Here is a 19,898-nt window from a genome sequence, read left to right as displayed (position 1 = left end):
TTGAACCCGGGAGTATCGTTACATGTTTGGATGTAGATCGTCCAGGTTGGTATAGTCCTGAGAAGGACTGTTTTTGTTGTTGTTGACTGACGTTTTGACAACCTTAGCGGTAGTCATCTTCAGAGTCAAAAAATTTTTTTCTGCAAACAGGCTACCCACAAAAACCAAATAAGTCATTTTAGTCCCAAAAAAAACAAGATAATCTATTAGTCTCTTAATTTTTCTGTTGTTCATTATAACATAATCTGTCTGCGTTAACGACGAAAACCTGTTTTCTCATGTCATTTGTTTCAACGAAGTCATTTGCAACACCAACCATATCTACACTTGATCTGAATTTGAATTGAAATTTGAATTGAAAGTTTTTATTATTCATCTTCAGATTGAAAAGTACGATGAATTTACATTGATTTTCTATATAATTATCATACTATACTAAGAATTACATGTTAACTTTATTATATATATATTTACAAGATCTAGCAATAAAAGATTGTTTATGACGTTTGGTCCTTGATAAAATACTATAAGTTTACTTTTACGCAACTCGTGCGAATTTTCTTTGGGATAAGGTACTAAAAATTTGCATGGATGGTCAGGTTCCTCTATAATCCTTTTGACCTCTTGGGTAGTTGCTAGTTCACGTCTGCTTTTCAAAGAGGGCAAGTAGTTTTTATCTAGTTGTAAAATTTTTAAACTTCTTCTTTGTACACGTTCAATTTCTTGCTGTAAAAAATGTGGAAGTCCTGCCCAGACTGCCGATGCATACTCTAATACTGGTCTTATTTTTGATGTATATGTTAATAATCCAACATCTGAAGTTAATTGAGACTTCCTACAAAGTCCAAGATGGTAGTCTTTTATTTGCCTTGCATGTAATTTGGTGTACATGTTCATTCCATTTAAGATCATTTTGACATTTTACGCCGAAAAGTTTGAAATTATTAACTCTTTCTATTTCTTCTTCACCAATAAATATGGGGGTGGTTCTTGTATTGAGTCCGTAAAGCTTATCCACATATTCTTTGTTTTTTTTTCGGATTCAGAGCCATTCTGTTATTATCAGCCCATTTCCGTAATTCGTCGATTACTTTTTGCATATAACTGCATTCACCTCTTTCGACAATCTGGTCCTGAGTGCAATCATCTGCTTATTTACATGTATTAGCATCAATTTCTTTAGGAATATTGTCCTTTAAATCATTTATATATGCATTAAAGAGCACTGGTGATATGACAGCGCTTTGTGGCACGCCCAAAGGGCAAGGTTGAATGGATGCCATGGCTCCTTGTAGATTGACTTGTTACATTCTTCCTGTCAAAAAACTTTGAATCCATTGCCAGAAAGATTTATTAATTTCCATAGATGCTAATTTTTGTAGTAATATGTTGTGATTCACCATGTCAAATGCCTTTCGAAAATCTATAAATAATACCTTAACTCCCTTTCTTCCTGATTGAGAATTATCTCTTGCATTATACTAATTTTGTGTCATAGATATGAAGCAGATACAGAAGATCGGCCATGAGTAAAAGCATGTTGGTTATTCTTTATTTTGAAATCTGATTTATTCTAATGGAGTTGAAGTTTGTCTATTACTTTAGCCATTTGAGGAAGGACAGATATAGGTCTGAAGTCAGTTTCAACATTACTTGGATTATTCACTTTAGCAACTGGAGTTATTAGTGCATGTTTATATTGGTTGGGGTACTTGCATTGTTTTATACTTGTGGTTACTATATTGTGTACGACTGGTGCAAGATCTTCGCAAAAATGCTTAAGCATCCATGCCGGAATTTTGTCATCTCATGTTGCTTTTCTAGGATTTAGGTGCTGTAGACAGCTCTTGACCTGTCCAATAGATGGTAAATGAGGTTTGATATCCTTGAGCGTTTGGTTGATCAAGTTATCTTCAATTTCGTAGTTGGGTAATTGGTTTTTCCAAGGTTTTGTTAAGACTTGTTGTAATTTTTCAGCTAGTTCTAGTACATTTTTATCATAGACATTTCTTTTTACATTATTCCCGTTATTAATTCCCAACATTGAGAAGATTGATTTATACCATCTTTTTGGGTTAGTCGTACGAAAGTCTTGCTTTTCGTTTGTAATATGAAATTTTGGCGTTGTTTATAAGTTCTGAGACATCAGAACATAGTTTTTCATAACGTGCTTGATTATTACAAGAGAAAGCACGTTTTCTGGCTTTGATCTTTGATTATATAGAGCTTGTCATCCAAGGTTTATCTGAAGTGTGCATTCGTACTGTATTTTTCAGGAATAGTTTCATCCATAATACTAAACATCGTCCATGTAAAGGCGTCTACTTTTTGATCTACATTCTCTACATCAAAGATCTCCGACCAATTTTCAAGAATAAGTCTTCTGCATAAGACATTTACATTTCCAGTTGTTAAGAGTCTTACCCTTCTGGAAATTGTTGGTGTTTTTTCTTTCTGTTTTGGCACTAATAGAAGGCATTGGTGATCAGAACGTCCCAATGGTGGTAGATGGTCTGTTGGTTTCTACATATCTCGCATATTCGTCAAGACTTGATCCAAAACGTTTTTTCCTCTGGTTGGGTATAGGATAGATTTTTTTTAAATTGAAACAATTACATAGATTAGTCAAGTTTAATCTATTGAAGTCTTCAGCAACTATAATTGCAGAGGATGGACGTTCACATAAAAACTGAATTAAATTTTTGATGAGATATTTAATCACATCATGTTCTTTTTCGTCACTTTGTCCAGGTGGATGATAAATAATGACAATAACAATTGCATTAAATGGGCGAGGCGTTCTTGTTGGTTTAAGTACTAACCATAGCACCTCTTTATCATTGTCTTCATCAAATAACTTACGACTAACAGGTATTCTTCGATGTACATTGGAAAGAACTTCTCCACCAAGGGTGGGTTTGTCTTTACGAAAAATTTTGTATTCATCATTGATTGATATTGCTGTGTCTGGTATATTTGGGGAAAGCCAGGATTCTGCAACCAGTACAACTTCAGGACCATTATTCATGACAACTTCATGTAGTTCATCAATTTTCTTAGTTATGTGACATGTATTTGTGAGCATGATTGTTGGTAGAAAGGTTTTGGCTGGATCATTACTATTAGTTTTGATTTTTATACAGTTGAATATCCATAATTCATATTGTATCCATTATATATTTTAATACGTTTGATTAGTTTTCTCTGGGTTATACGTGCGTTAATCGAGAAGATGTTATCATTGGTTGTATAATCTGATGCGATTAAGCCGCGATGCATACGATCCATTTTCCTCACCAGCTGAGCCCCGAAACCAGTCCTATGCTGAGAACAACCGCCAACATGCTGTTCAACAGTAATTATTTTTTGTTCAGTGTTTGATGAACAAAGTGTAGGTATGTTAACCATTCTTTTTCCAAGATCTACATGAAGCATCAGAAGATGATTAAATCTGCGATCAGTGGTGCTTTATCTCAAATATGTTCTTACTCTTTTAATTCATCCAAGTAGCTCAAAATAGATTCAAGAGGTTCACCACGAACAGTCCTTTTTGTAATTGTCTGGCCTGTGGTATTTATTCTTTTTATCTTTTCGTTTAGGAGATTTTTTGACCAACAGGTAAATTTCTTGTCCAATTTCAAAAGTCCTTTTTTACAATTTTTTGAGTTGATCGATTCCGCAAAAGCCAAATTTAACTCAAGCCCATTGAAGTGTGTAAAAATACATTTGTAATTGAACTACATACGCCCTTTTTTTAAATTTTTTCTTTATTACAATGTGTATTACTCAAACAAGAGAGAACTATTTCCACATCTCTAGTAGTTTGTATAACTCTATTCAAACACGGAAATTTTTTCTATTTCTTACAAATTATTAATTTGCTAAAACGTTGACACCAGTTACTATTTTAAAGTTGAGATGAGGATGAGCAACCTATATAGTCAAGACAGTTAAACTTACGTAAGTGTACAAATATTTTTCGTATTGATTTATGTAAAGTATATAAGTTGAGAATATGAAAAAACTTGTAAAATGAGAGGCTGAAGGAAATAGGATTGAGGGAACAGGATGAATTGTATAGAAAGGTGTGTGTGTGTGTCTGTAGGGTGGGGGGGTGGGGGGGGGGTGGGTTAAGGCCACAAACTTCTAAATAAGAAAATATTGGTGTCATCGAAGTAGAAGATGTATAATACAGTTTGCTAAAATAGTTATAATTTATAAATAGATGTTTTTTTTGGAAATGATAATATTTCAAAATAGTAATAGAGATTCGTTGCAAAATACATACCAAATTAAATGGTTTGTACCCGGGAGTATCGTTACATATCGTTACAAACACCACGGACGTACTGCCATTACCGACAGAAGACATTATGGAGCTACTGGAGCTCTGCCTCACCTCGACTTACTTCCAGTACAAAGGTACAAACTACAAATAATTACATGGAACAGCAATAGGCTCACCCGTTTCTGTTGTAGTTGCTGAAATTTTAATGCAATCTATAGAGGAGCGGGCGCTCACGACTTACAAACATGCACTACCTTTTTGGTTTCGCTACGTAGATGACACAATCACAGCACTACATGCAGACGAGATTGATGACTTTCACACTCACATCAACAAACAGAACAGTCACGTACAATTTACCAAAGATGTCGAAGAAAACGGAACTCTTCCTTTTCTCGACTGTTTGGCAAAACAGGACAATCAAAAACTACGAACAACAGTTTATCGCAAGCCAACACACACTGTCTGACTACTAGGCCAATCATCTTACAACCCTACATCACAAAAAGCCACCACAATCAGAACATTAACAAGACGTGCACAAATCATATGTGATTCACCGGACGCTCTACACAACGAAAACAATTATCTGAAACGTGTTTTTGACAAAAACAACTGTAACTCTGACTTCTTCAAACGCAACACTTACAAACCCAACGAGCCCAGCCAAACGAACAACTCAGTGACAACAGCCACGATACCTTTCATCAAAGGTACGTCTGAGACTATCTCGCGTATCTTACGACCATACAACATACGTGTCGCACATAAGCCAATCACAACGTTACGACAAGTACTAACGAACATAAAGGACAAAGAACAACCCAACGAACGACAAGGTGCAGTTTACAAAATAAACTGCTCCGACTGCCACGCCTCCTATATCGGGTAAACTGGCAGGAACTTAAACATAAGGCTTACTGAACACAAACGAGCTACAAAGAAACAAGACAAAACTAATCACATTGCCTAACATCACCGAATCACAAAGCACAACATTGACTGGGACTCGGCAAAATGGATCACTTACAGTACTGACTATATACAACGGCTTACATTAGAAAGTTGGTATACCAACTTGGAAGAAACCCCCCTGAACAGATCACAGCAATTACCGGCACCTTACAAACGACTTATTCACAATACAAACAAAAGATCAACTAAAAACATTACTTTTCACACTAATTTACAATGACAATACACAATTGACACCCGCACATTTCCTGTACACACAATATAATGAAGTAAAAACCAGATAACAAATACGGCTAACCTGACGTTTACTCCTTATTTGACTCTGCAGATGACTACCGCTAATACATGGAATACAAGTACAATACATGGAATATTTAGAAAACAGTAATACAATGCTTTTGTAATTTAATATGGGTTATTTTACTTTGTGGCTATGCATCCCTATTGCGGGTTCATTAATTTTGCGGATCAACGAGGACCATACAGGACAATCTTGACCAATCAGCCAGCACGAGTCCTGCGGGATGCTGAGCCGAGCATGTGCCTCATTGGACTATCCCATGGTCAATTCACAGGATAATTTGGTCTCGAATAAATGGCTTGTTAATGGTAGAAAATAAACCATGATGAAATTGTCAGAAATTGGTAAGGTTCGTGCACTTAGTGGAACATCTATATCCAGTGTGGTATTCAGCAAAGATTCAAAGTATGATTTATTTTTTCTTTTTTTTCGACCATATTTTCTGCCCGGTAGACTATGGTGTGTAAAGACTGCCAGTGTAGTAACTAATTTTCTGCTATTAGCTCATAGGTATTGCTATTGATTAAAGTATTTTTTGTTGTATTTAAGAGGGAAAATTGGTCATATATTACGTACAATAAGATACGTATGGTATTTTATGACTAACAACTAATTTTACTTCACAAATCGTAAGCTATTTATGAAACATTTTATTAAAGTAAATAGTTCGAACCCGGGAGTATCGTTACATGTTTGTAAATGTAGATCGTACAGGTTGGTATAATCCTGAGAAGGACTATATTATTTATTCCTCATTTGACTCTGAAGATGACTATCGCTAAGGTTGTCGAAACGTCAGTCAACAACAACAAAAACAGTCCTTCTCAGGACTATACCAACATGGACGATCTTCATTTACAAACATGAAACATTTTATTGTTTTATGACTTATCTAATAATTATGTATTTGGTGGTAAAAAACCCTTCGTATGAAAAGGCAATTTTTACATTGCTTTGGACAGTTTGTTCTTGTGGTATGTAATTGTGCTTTTTACTTGCATTTGAGATCTAATGTTTTAGTTACTTACAAAATTACCGAGCAAGACTTTTTCCTATTTTTATAATTGACAAATTATATATGACCAATATGTCATGTTTAATGATTTTATACCATTCATTTAGCTTAATATTTCCAAACACCAATCATTAAATATCATTACACTGACGATAGCTTTAATTTATTAACAACTAGACCATGTGTGCATCTTAAATGGGTGTGGTGGTGCACCTTAGGGGTGTGGGAGGTGCACCTTAAGAGATGTGAAGGTGTAACACCCCCCCCTGCTTTTGTGAAATATGTGTTAATTGCTGGCCAAAAAACTGATGAATAATTAAAGGTCACACTGTCTAAAATTGTAGGCTTTTCTGTCTAAAACAGAAACTTCAATAGTTGGACTAGAATGTAGAACACTCTCAGAATTTTTTTGGATGTGCCTCCTGAACAGAAAAATATCAAAAACAATATAATATAATACAAGAGTTAAATTTTCAATTATCAGTGGTATTTGTAACAAAAGTATCACACAATCTTAATTTATCAAAAGTCATATTGTAAATTATTATGCTCAATGAGGTCATAATTTTAATATGTTGAAATTAGCTATATTTCTTTTCTCATCACCTTCCTAGTTAAAATTAAAACATATGGGTGAATATTCCTTCCTAGGTCTTTGTTTTGTGCTTGTGGCTGCCAATTAAAAAAATATTGTGTTTCTACTGGAGAGTTGGTGTCAGTTTATGAAGGTCATAATGATCAAGTTACAGATCTCTGCATCAATCCAAATAATCAACTACAGGTAGGTCAACTTAAAATTAGGGATTTTATCTCAAAATTGACTGCTTCATCTCACATTTTTGACAACATAATACTGATGTTTGGCAGTACTATGTTTGTTACAATGTAATTTACTATAAATATGTATGTAAAATAAGGTATTTGAAGGAGTCGGTCAAAGTCTGTAGTGAAGGTTTTCTGGAATTGAAGGAATTTTTCCATGAAATAATGACATTGATAATTGTCGTTGACAGGCATTCATGGCACAAATTAGTTTGCTGAAATTACTTTTACACTTTACTGAAAGTGCCTATGAAATGAAATTTTGCTAACTAAATTATGTTTATATTGAACAGACCTTTTGAACTGACAGTGTACTTTCTAAAACAGTTTGCGCAATGCAAGTTTGTGCAATTTATGCAAGTTTTTGTTAATTCTAATTATCTAACTTGAGACGTCAAATTGCATATTGAGTTGCCTGAATGTTTCAAATGCTCTTCAATTTTGTCACAACTTTAGGTTTAAACTATTAGGTTGCATTTTAAACCATTAACGCATGATAATACAGGGAACTTTGCCTTGTTAAAGTAACTTAGCAGTAAATGAACATAATATTTCTAATTCTCATTGTGCAATATGATGTCACAAGTTAGATAAATGGGAAATAACAAGAACCTTAATTTCTCAAGAATGACAAGTGATTTGCAAAAATTGGTATACATAGAAATCCCTTTGTCATTTTAAAATCTTGGTATAATGAAAGTATAACTTAGCAAAATTTTTGTTTCATAGGCAGATTTCTAGCAGTTGTAACTGTGCTAAGTTGTATTTGATAGTTTATTAGGTATTATTTGTGTCCCTTTAGAAATTGGCAGCTATTTAAATTTCAAAATGATTGCAATATTAACCCAATTAGCTATAATTGTGTTAAATAATGCTATGTGTTTAAATTTCCCACTTAATTGCAATCTACTTACGTAGGTTGAAATTTGTGCCATACATTTTTCTTTGTTAAATACTGTGTTTTGTTTTGATTTAGTTGATATCTTGTTCATTAAATGGCGATGTCTATTTCTGGGATATTTTGGATGGTTCTATCATTACTGTAAGTATAGTGAACATGGTAAAAGCCTTAAATCAATGGTACAGCAAATGTGATCATTTTGTGTCTGAGGGGCGGAGGGGACAGTCTTTAGAAAACAATGGATTTTAAAGGTCCCCCACAATTATTACATTTGCTGCCTCATTGTGTATGTTTTAAATATTAGTACTACAGAGATTGCAGTCCAGGTAAATTCATATATTTATCTGTGTCATGTTTTTTCACTTTTGGCTAATGCATGAAACTTGGTTTAGCACTTAGGTATGTAGATTTAAACATGTAGACAATGTTTTTATAGAAATGCAAATCGCAATATTCTTTACATGGAGTTACTGTTCACAAGGACCATCCTAATACTTTGTTTATTGTTAAAAGAAATGATAAAAGTAAGTTTTTATTTTGAAGTACCTTAATTATTTCCAAAATTTTGTGAACTTAGTCAATTTTATTTCTAATCTTTTTTAGGAAAGGATAAATTTTTGTTTGGAAAATCAAGCCTGTCTTCAGAAAATAAAGGCCTTCATGAAGTCAACTCATGTTTGAAGTTTGACAAAATTTGCAAAATTATAAGTTGCCCTGATGCTTTTTGCTTTAGCGAGAAGGTAAGTATTTTATTCTATGTTCTTAGGTGTATGATGCTTAAATAGACAACAATATTTTCCAGTTTTATATTTTTATCACTAACATGTTTTGACTTAACTGTAAGTCATCTTCAGTGTGAATGAGTACGTTATTTATAATATAGAAATATGATACAAGTAAGATGATACTTAAGGAGTACCTTGATTTTTTGTGAATGTGTTAGTTTTTGTCGGAGATTTTGAGACTTTGATCCTTGTGGCTAACTGTTTGGTGGTTTAACCAATATGGCATGAGCTACATTCATTAAGTGTCAGCTCACTTGTATCATATTTCATATCATTAACCTGCATTTTAAATGTTTGTGATTAAAAATATAAACTGAAAAATATTGCCATCAATTTAAAATGTTTAAAGTATTTTATATTACGACTACAATTACCTTAGTTTTGTGGTTTTTTATTCAGTCCTCCATGTTTTGTACGACGGCAGTCAAATACACGTACATGTCACTTAGTAAACGCCGGTGAAAATGATAGAGAAATTTGTATACGTGATTGCTTCCCCTTTCTGTGTATGTTGCAATTGATAAGTTGTGACGTGCAAAATATATTGATAATATATTTTGTAACTGCAAGATTTGATCTTCGCACATTTTCCTAAGCCCTAGTGACATTGAAGAAACTGGGGAGAAGCTCCTGATTTGACGTCATATCGGGAACATTCTAGAAGAAAGCACTGCATTTGAAGGTATAATTCAAAAGCATAGCTATTTGTCGCATTACACGCGTGTTTCACATCTTGTTTCGTGGACGTTCATAAACTCCAATTTTAAACAAGATACGATGGACGAATTCACGTTGTGACGTACAAAAATAAGAATGCTCAAAATAGTAAATTATTCAACGTTGAGTATCAAAAAACCTAGCAAAGTCATACTTTCGAATTATAAAATGTATCTCAAAAGTTTATAAAGTAAGATCAACTATGTAAAAATGCACAAAGGCATAAACATCATATACGTAGACACTTTTATCATGTGGCGCTTCTTTCGATATATTTTTCTTCCTCTAAGTCTGTGGACTAAGCACAAGAAAAGCATTTCAACTTACGTAGCTATAGCTATTTCTCGTACAAATCATTTAATTCTCATAGTGTAAAAACACCAAACTATTAAGTCTGGAGCCTCTTACCCTCGATGCATTGTTACGTGTACTTATTTAAATTAGTTTTGATATATCACATAGTACAATAGAATAATATATGTAGTTCAATTTCTTACGACAAACCTTATCATTTATTCAGGGTGAACAAGTTGCAGTTGTATCGAAGCACAACTTACAGATTTGGTATTTCAAGGAAGAGATACTTCAAAGGTAATGTTTCGACAGCAATGAATACGTTCACACCGGAAGCTGTAACAAACGCTGTAACCGTAAGCTTTAGCACGTCCAAATTAGCCTCTTACGTATATATTACATGATTTCGTTAGGAATGGACCGATACCGATACCAAATATTCGATACTATCGATACCAAGGTTTAGGAGAAAAGTATCGATACTTGTACAAAATATCCATTTTTCAATATTTATGCGCCTGCGATGTTTTACTATTTTGGTCAGCGAAATCATCGTTCATCGTGAAAATAATAAGAATTTTATTTGTATGAGCTTCATAAATTTCAAAATTTTATTATATGTAAATAAACATGGCTAGTTGCCCCATTGAAAGAAAAAGTTGTGCTTACAAAGATACGTTCGAAGTTAAATGCATTTATATTTTGGTAGTATAATGTAGTATTATTAATATAAATTGGCACTATTAAGTACAAAATTTAAATATAGTTGTTGCCCCTACTAATCATTATAAAGTATTCCTTTTTGTTGTGGTTGTTTGAGCTGGGAAAATATCGATATCGATATCGAAAAAAACGGGCAAATATCCACAAAATATCGTATCAAATGAAAAAACTGGTATCGCCCATCCCTAGATGTCGTAAACACTGATTGCCAGACCGTAACACCAAGTTGCACATGCTACGAAATAGAAGTAGGGTTAATTTCACCGCGACATTTAAATCAGGTTCGTTTGCCTTGGTTGGTTCATTGCATCAGGAGTTTCTAACAATGACGGCAAATGTGTACCCATGTTTTCCTATTTTTTCTCGGTTTTTCAAGATACCAGAATAACAACAGTTCTATTATTACTGGCATTTGATATCCGCCATTTTTAAAACCGTCCACGCGTTGCACAGTTATTTGTGAACTCAGTGATCGCTTTCTGTTTCTGCTTGACGTCACAGCTTCACGGCGTGACTACAGAATAATGATTATAACAAAAGGGTCACTCAGGTGTTAAACATGCCCTCACGTCGTCCATTATTCCAGGTAGTTGATTAGGATTTGTTACTGGTTTGCAACTATTAAAATTACACGACGTCAATACTTAATAATGAATTCGAGAATATTTTCACTTAAGAAAGGACTTTGGATCATTTTAAAGATTGGGAACAATCAAAAAGCAAATCAACTGGCCGGAACAATGGCGCCCACCATGCGCGGCATGACATGCGCGATGACAAAAACATCAAAGGCTCCGACACAAGTGACCTTTCTGTATAATCTTCTTCTGTGTTACAGCTTCAATTTTGTAGCTCAAAATGTTCCTAGCAACACCATTCCCGCCAAAAAGAAACATTTCATAAATTATCTGTAAAAGTTTTATTGATTTGAAGTAGTTAAAAAAAATTCCCAAGATGATTTATTTCGGATTCATTTTTGATTCCATCAAATATTTTTTTTGCTAAAGAGTTAAAGCCAAGGCAGCTATTGCCATGTTAATATTTGTTATTGTTTTGCAAAATACGTATATACGTATTTGTCAACATCTTCATGTTTTAGTAAAATGACGTCACAACAGGGTAAATGTTATGCGGCAAATACAAGTCTTGTGTATATATGTTAACATATAGCCATGTATTGTTCGGTTTATTGCTTTAATAGCAGCACTGAAAAAAATCCCGACAAAAAAATCACTTTTTCTCGTTTCCTTAAACGCATATTTCCATAATAGCTTGCTTTTAAATTAAAGATGGCTTCCTTTGTTCAATTTTATTTATTTTCAAAGTGATTTAGGGAGAGTTCTATAGAGAATTACGATGTCGTATAGAATTCATTCTCTATTAAATATCTTAAATATTTGTTGGTAATGAAAAAAAGTTGGTTGCTATTCCCCTTTAATGAGAAATTATATTTTCTTATTTACAGACACTATTGCAAGGCTGAGATAACGTCAGTTGCATACCATCCACATGATGCATGCATTGCTACTGGGCACGACAATGGAAAGATTTTCATTTGGTAACATTGCACATGTCCAGTACCTGTTGATATTTAATAATTAATCACAGCAGTTAATGAAACATCTTTGGTTTCAATCTTTAAATGGTGAAACATAGACTTTGTCGTGGTGACAAACTTAAACATGGATTTCAAAATAGCAAATACCATGGTGAATGGTGATAATAACAATGTAATAGTTCTTAAAAGAACTGTTTTAACCAGAGCACTAACCCAACAATTCAAAGGAACCTTTTTTTTACAGCTACAAGTGTCTCTTTCTAGCTTTAAATAACGGTTCCTTTGAATTGTTGGGTTAGTGTTCTGGTTAAAACAGTTCTTTTAATAACTATTACATAGTTATTATCACCATTCACCATGGTATTTGCTATTTTGAAATCCATCTTTAAATAGTCCATTATATTGCTAGCGGCACGATCTTATGTACACGTACCTTATGAATGATATGCCACACAGAGTTCTGTTGAATTATAAGTATATTACGGAAGTTATGAAAACGGATTCAATTATTTTAGGAAGAATATAAAGCTTGATTCTGAACCAATACGAAGCAAGCTTCACTGGCATGCGCATTCAGTTGCTAGTTTAAAGTTTAGTCATGACGGTAGGTGTGATTATTACATCTTTTCAATTGGTAGGGACTATTATGGATTCCATTTGTTTTGATTTGGGGATGCTTAATGTACCTAGAACGTTGCTACGTATGAACGTTTTTCATTGGGCTAGTTTACTATAACTTGTTATTGCCATCCGAGTTTGTTAAAAAATCATTTCGCGATTCGCAAAGTAATGATCACTTTTCAATTGTGGAATAAACGATGTTTGGTGATTTTTTGATTGTCTCCCCTAGATTAGTAGTCAAGCTTGTTTTAGGCATTGCATAAAGTTTTAAAGTTAGATTTTAATTCTCTTTGTGATGCGTCCATTATTTCGTTTTCTATACAATAAATACAGAACAAAGCAGTAGACAAAATAATAGCCGAAGGAAAAATCCAAAATTGAAAAAATATGACTTGTGCAAAAAAGTTACTAATGTGACGCTCTAACAAATTGCTTTCAGGTGCATATTTATATTCTGGTGGCGAGGAGTCAGTATTGGTCTTCTGGCAAGTGGATTCCAACCATAAACAGTTTAAGCCTCGTCTTGGTGCTCCTATAGCTCATATTTGCAATAGTGACGACGATGCTCTGATAGCAGTTTCTCATGTTGATAATGGTAACAAAAATTGAACTTTTTGTATGTCGTGTGTTGCTTGTTACATTAATATAAGTATGTTTTTAGTGATCAATTTAGTTTCTGCCGTGGATTTGTCCGTTGTAAATGTTGTTCAAGGTCTCACCAGAGGTATTGGCATTGCAATTTTTCTCTCTCAATGTCATCAGTATTAAGTAATGTCATGTTTTTTTTGTTGCTTTAAAATAATATTTACATCACCATTGATCAAGTGGAAGTTTGCAGTTTGGACAACCGTTATAAATCAGGGATTCATTTTGTTATTCCTTAGCAAACAAAGTTTATTCTGGTTTGGTTGCGGATCCCTGTAGTAAATCATTGGTACTCAATAATAAAGATGGCAGTTTACAGTTTTACCGACCGGAAACTGATTGTTTATCTTTCACAGTAAGTACCATTGCGTTGTTTCTGACAAAGCTTTCCTTTTGATTGTATACGTCATTGAATGAATATTGATGCTAATCTATAATACTTTCCATTTTTTTTTATTTACGTACGTAGTTAGACATAGTTCAGCAAAACTACATTTCGCGATTAAAGAATACTCCATTACAACTGATAGTTGTTGAGCATGTCAAGTTTTCAGATGATGGAAGCTGGCTTGCTACGGTAGTTGTTTTTTTATTTCATTTTAATCTTTGCTTGGTGATATTGTTTTTACATTTATTTGAAAATTACAGATAGAACGAAGAGACGATGGTAAAATGACACCGGAAAATCGTTTGAAATTTTGGAAATATAACAAAAAATCGCAAAGGTATAAGTGCGTATTTAGGCAATATGTGGTTATATAATCTTGATGTATCATTTTGTTTGTTCTGCAAAGTTAATCGCCTCAGCTGCGTAAGTCATGTACAGTTAATTATTGAACCGATTGTATTGTCTCTTCGTTTTAGACATGTGCTTAACACGTGCATAGATCCACCTCACGAAGGAAAAGTTATCTCTATGGAATTCCAGCCTGGTACTTCAAAGACTCAGCTGGCTATGAGTGCTTCCATTGATGGAAAGTTTAAGATTTGGATTGTCAAGCAACAGCATGATATAAATGGTATTTGAGTTTCTCTGTAAAAAGCCGTTAGTTCTTGCGAGAAAGAATCACACCTTTTTTAAGGTTAGCACAAGTCATTTTCTAGCAAAGAAAATCAAAATTTTGCTGTCTTGCTAAATAAAAATCTTGAGTCTGAAATGTATGAAAACCTCAATACTTGATTCTTGCTCAACTTGTCCCAGGCTTCCGGCGTATGTGCATGTAACCAATGCATTTTTCTAATTTGGGAAGTTTTGCATACCTAACAAAGTTGTGCATGCCTTACAAAGTTTATTTTTATTGTTGATCAATCTTCATTTAGTTGATATGATGTACTAGTTCATGGCTTATATGATGACATAATGTTTCGAACTTACTCATTGTAGAGTATCTAGAATCTTGGCATTGTCAATCTGTTGGTTATTTTCGAGATGAACCTGTAAGCGATGCAGCATTTTCGTCAGATGGTTCCCTGTTGGCTGTCGTATATGGCAAGGTGTTTCCACTTAACAATACTCGTGATTCCATTGCGGTACAAGAGTCCATCTTTAAGTTTTTAGTCTCATCGTTTCCGTTTTCTCTCATGTCAGGTGATCACATTATGGGATCCTTATATCAACGAACAAAAGAAAACCTTGTGTTCTCCCTTTGCTGAAAATATCCGGTAGATAGTTTGGTTTTACTTTAATAGGATGTAAGATTTGTTTTCAGCATTAATGTCTTAATTAATTGCTAACATTTGTCTTGGAAATAGAAACATAGCATTTGGAAGAAAAGTTTGCTCGCACATTTTGTTGGCGACAACCAAACATTATTTTATGGCCTGGAATCTTCTTTCTTGTGGAGGTAAACTTAATCATGCCTGAAACACAATTATACGCTTGGAACATCACATTCTACACATGAAAAGACATGAATGATGTTAATTAAGTATGAATACGCCAATAGCTCCCTTCCATCATGAAGTGAAACCTAAAAATACAATATGAACACAATGCACATTTTAAATTGAGATTATATATCATTTTATTGCGACAACATTTTATATTCTTATGTCTCAGTACGTATGTTCTCAAGTGTTGTCCCCTGATTTCTTTACAGTTTTATGGAGTACAAAAGCTGAAGTCCTTTCCATTCTTCCTGATCCGTGCAGCTATTTAGTAACTACTTTTGTTAAAGGAGCTAAACAGCAAATCGATGGTAAATGTTTAAAATAACAACAAAGACTATAAATTATTACGGAAACCTTATCTTGAGATGTATAGATTCAAATGACATTAAATCTAATGTGTAGAAGCGGATTGTGATCATGTTATGTGATTAAAACAAAGTCTGACATGGGTCATTATTTCCCATTGAGATTAGAAGAAAAACATGGTTTGTTTTTATTTCAGTTTACATTTTTGATGCACGATCTGTTATTCCACTTGCAATTGAGATGGATGTGATCAAAGATTCCCAATTCCTAGCTGCTGCATTTCAATTGAACACGAGAGGCTTGACTGTGCCTAATAAGAACGACAACATCACTATGGCTAAGCTTTTTTACATGAGCAAAAAACAGGTATTAAATTTTTTATTTTTATTTGCAGTATAAGCATTTGGTTTCCATTTGTTGTCAAACTGCAGTGCAAACGTGGCTTCTATTGACTCTGAGAGAAGGAAATCGCTACCTTAGATATTTTCCTATTCGATAAAAAATTGACATACATGCAAATCCAATTATGTTCAAATTTTCGACCCTTTATCATACCAAACAGTTTGCTCCAGCATACTCTTAACTGTATAGGCACTTATTTGATCAAAAATGTCTTTTGTTTTTTTTTTGTATAGATATTATATACAATTGATGATGTCCATTCAGACGAAGTATTTCCTAAAAAGGTAAGTTAATGTTACATTTTATACGTGGATGTGATTCTAGTGTATAGAAGGAAATACTGCAGTAGATTTTGCATTTGCACAATTCTTCCGTCATTTTCAAATCCGTCTTTCAGGTTTATGTCTACTTTTTTCGTTGCTTTCCGTTAAAGAGGTTTCATTTAGATTTGAAATGAGTTTATATATGCTAAACGCTTATTTTTACTTTACTTCATTTGGATGACAGAATTTTGAATGCGTGCGAATCTACGAATCTTGCGGTGATGTTTCGTGAAATAGGATTTTATTTGTTTTAAATATTTCAGGGTAGTGAAAATATGAGTGAGGATGTAAACTCAGAATTTCATCGTGTATTTGGAGTTAGTCAAAAGCAAGGTAAAATTTTAACGCATTACGTATTTATCTTTCCTGGCGATGTCTCTCCTTAAATGGAAATCTCTGGTCATTACGTACATCTGTGGTACTTTGAAAGTACTCTTTCTCGTTTCTGCACATTTCCCTTCTATACTTCGTGCCATGTCTTCATGGATGTGCTTGAAATGTGTCTTTCATTTTTTAGACCAAACTTCTACTGTAACAGACCCTGCAAGGATTTATAGAAACACTTCAGCATCCTCCAAAGTTATTCGCGAGGTTAAACAGTTTTTATAATAAATTTATCTATTTTCTTTTTTATACAATATTTGACGTGTATCATATTTAAATCAAAAACCTTTTTGTAAAATATCAAATCATTTCACTGAAGAAAACCTATTTAAAGTAAACGTTTCTTGAAAGTTTTCTACAGTTACAGCCACAACGATTATTCGATATTTCTTTTCAAATATTTTTGTGTTCATTTACTGGATAAATTATGAATTAAATTAATTCTCCATTCTAATAATAATTATAATTTTGCTGTTAAATTTGCATAGTGGGAGTAAAAGCTCGTTCCTACTTTGCTACGGATGTTTTATAATTTTACATCCACATTGTTTTTGTGTCACAGCTATGTTGATAAAGAAAAAATAGAATTTTTAGCTCATAAAACATTCACCAACTACTAATTAATTGATAACAACTAATTTATTTATTCCACTTATTATTTAACATCTAACAAGTAAATAATTGACAACAACTAAATTATTCACCTGTTATTTGAAATATTTTTGTCGTACATATACCATAATTTTTCTACTGTGTCAATCATAATAAGCTCAATAAATGTATATTTTATAGATGTTGAGTGCTCCATCTCATGCCCTTCCACCAGTGAAAAGTTTATGTTCAAAACTTCTCCATTCATTGCTTATAAGCAAGGAACGTAACAGGTATACTGCTCACTGGTATTTAGTGTGTGTTGTAATCGCTATTGTTGGAAAATTACCAAGTAAATGTTGAGAGAATTGTACTTTTCTTTTTAAATAATCATTCCAGTTTGTTTTATGCTGTATTCAAGCAGAAAATTTCCATATACAATGGGTGGCCAAAAAAGTGCCCCCCCTTCAAAAAAAATGGGTTTGTTACATTAACTTTACAAAATTTATTTGTTTGCTACACATGGTGCAGGGATTGATTTTTAATGCAAAACGGGGACTCATTACTCCACACAAAATATTTCCGTTGCTCAATGCTCCAACCAACATGCTCACGAACGAATCTTTTACTTGCATGCCTATTTGCTCACTAACATATGGTTTCTTTGACTTCATTTGCATACGTAGTAACACTTTTTCTTTAAGACATCGTTTTATTATTGTGCACCAGTTTCAATACCAGTTTTAATTATTTTTAATATCCATCTCTGATATGGTAACTGACTTTGAGACTTTAGCAATGAGTGATAACACTTCTCTTAGTGATCTGCGGTTTTCTCCAACTACTCAGCGCGCAACCAAAATATAAAATTAACCTCAACTTTGATTACAGTATTTTTACTTCCGAGTAACTGAATAGAAATTTCTGTGCAACTTCACAATGAGTTCAGCGATTAGCATGCTTAGAATTTCACGATTCCTTCTTCTTTTTTTCCTGATCTTTCTGCAGATGACTTCTTGTTCGTCACTCTCAACAACTCAACTGTATTTCCATGTATCCGTTGCGTCGGTTTTGAAAGTTGCTCGATGTCTGTGTAAATTATTTTTGCAAAGTGTAAACACACCAAATTAGTTCGTGTTGCAGGACTCATCGTTTTGCTAATGCACAATTTTCGTTGTTGATTATTACCGATTACCGTCATTTTTACTATCTGTTATTAAGTGTAATTGAAAAATGCATGATACTTTTAACATAATTTAACAATTTTCAGCTTTTTACATGTTCATGCGTCAAATTACCGCTTGAGTATTGCTCATTGCTACTGTTACTATTACGATTATTTCAGAAAAGTTTTTCAGTTCCATTAATTTTACATACCAAAACCCATTTTTTATTTGTGGGCTATTTTTTTTCTTTGGTTACCACTGTGTATAAGAATAAAATAATTTCTTTTAGTGTGACCGCTGAGCATGAAGACGTTACAAGTGATGATGACGATATGAAAGGTAATTATATATAAAATTCTAAGTTCACATTAATGCTTTTCATTTTGTTCATTAAACCTGCTTGTAATACTTAAAGTGGAACATATTTGTCTGAAGCATACCCTGGATGTGCATGAGACTACCTGGTGGTTTATGAAGAATTTCATTTTTGAAGTTTAACATTAACTTTTTTCACGTAAACGACCACACTCCAAAATTCGACGTTAAACATTCAGAGTCGCAGATAAAATAATTTTATATTCATTGCAGAAATGGACATCGGTGAAGACGAAACGTCATCAGATGAAGATATTGCAGACTCAGATAAACTAGATACCAAGATTACCATAGAGGTGCAAGAAGGCTATTTAAATCGCGACGACGATTTGCCAACAACAGATTTTGATTGGATGAAAGAAATATTCCAGAACATGCCATGAAATATTTTCCTATTCCGACCACCATACTCAAAGTGCTGGTCCAACCGAAATTATTTCGAAGAGTGTAATATCTTTGGACATCAGAAATCGTTCATCCTATGTTTCGCTCTTTCAACCAAGCGAGTTCCTCATGCGGCACGTGCAGGTTTCAAGCTTCGACTTTACCTTTGGAGAGCAATTAAGAGGAAATTGAGAAACCGAAATTAGCTAGTTATCTCGCTCGAGGTACTCCCTTACATTAAAGTCAATACCAAAGCGGTGATTTATTACATACACATATATGACACAGTACTATAACACCTCAACACAACAATTACATGGATTTTGTCTGCTACAAATGTTTTGTAAGAGATCAAACTCCTCGTTTCGGTAGAGTTTGATGTTCAGATTGATGTTCATTTCTATTCGACACAAGATTTTTGCTAAACAGCAC

General features: G+C 33.6%; 1 protein-coding gene and 1 long non-coding RNA gene across 2 annotated transcripts; one reads left to right on the top strand and one right to left on the bottom strand.

The window, feature by feature from the left end:
* Nucleotides 1-1,082: 1,082 nt before the first annotated feature.
* On the bottom strand, nucleotides 1,083-10,586 carry LOC124439794. The gene is made up of 3 exons (XR_006946472.1): nucleotides 10,309-10,586; nucleotides 9,462-9,744; nucleotides 1,083-3,933 (listed from the first exon to the last, which is right to left on the bottom strand). It is a non-coding gene; the product is annotated as an uncharacterized LOC124439794 (long non-coding RNA).
* Nucleotides 5,778-19,803, top strand: LOC124439793 (WD repeat-containing protein 75-like). The gene is made up of 25 exons (XM_046990047.1): nucleotides 5,778-5,969; nucleotides 7,231-7,360; nucleotides 8,378-8,443; nucleotides 8,739-8,826; nucleotides 8,906-9,042; nucleotides 10,325-10,395; nucleotides 12,287-12,379; nucleotides 12,895-12,983; nucleotides 13,440-13,595; nucleotides 13,662-13,724; nucleotides 13,885-14,000; nucleotides 14,115-14,222; nucleotides 14,294-14,370; nucleotides 14,510-14,664; nucleotides 15,030-15,139; nucleotides 15,234-15,307; nucleotides 15,398-15,489; nucleotides 15,745-15,843; nucleotides 16,038-16,207; nucleotides 16,477-16,527; nucleotides 16,830-16,899; nucleotides 17,084-17,157; nucleotides 17,743-17,834; nucleotides 18,997-19,046; nucleotides 19,296-19,803. The coding sequence occupies exons 1-25, from the start codon at nucleotides 5,887-5,889 to the stop codon at nucleotides 19,463-19,465; spliced, it is 2,484 nt and encodes an 827-aa protein (XP_046846003.1). The 5' UTR covers nucleotides 5,778-5,886; the 3' UTR covers nucleotides 19,466-19,803.
* The last annotated feature ends 95 nt before the right edge of the window (nucleotides 19,804-19,898 follow it).

Source organism: Xenia sp. Carnegie-2017, unplaced genomic scaffold (genome assembly GCF_021976095.1).
Source record: "Xenia sp. Carnegie-2017 unplaced genomic scaffold, XeniaSp_v1 HiC_scaffold_2, whole genome shotgun sequence".
Taxonomy (NCBI): domain Eukaryota; kingdom Metazoa; phylum Cnidaria; class Anthozoa; order Malacalcyonacea; family Xeniidae; genus Xenia; species Xenia sp. Carnegie-2017.
Note: the sequence above shows the minus strand (reverse complement) of the source record. Positions and strands in the feature narration are given on the sequence as shown.

Excerpts from the sequence above, each read along its gene's own strand:
- LOC124439793 (XM_046990047.1), top strand. The coding sequence starts at position 5,887 with ATGATGAAATTGTCAGAAATTGGTAAGGTTCGTGCACTTAGTGGAACA. Across the intron at positions 13,725-13,884 it reads TGTTCAAGGTCTCACCAGAG|CAAACAAAGTTTATTCTGGT; the intron begins GTATTGGCATTG and ends GTTATTCCTTAG. Across the intron at positions 17,158-17,742 it reads CCTCCAAAGTTATTCGCGAG|ATGTTGAGTGCTCCATCTCA; the intron begins GTTAAACAGTTT and ends TATATTTTATAG.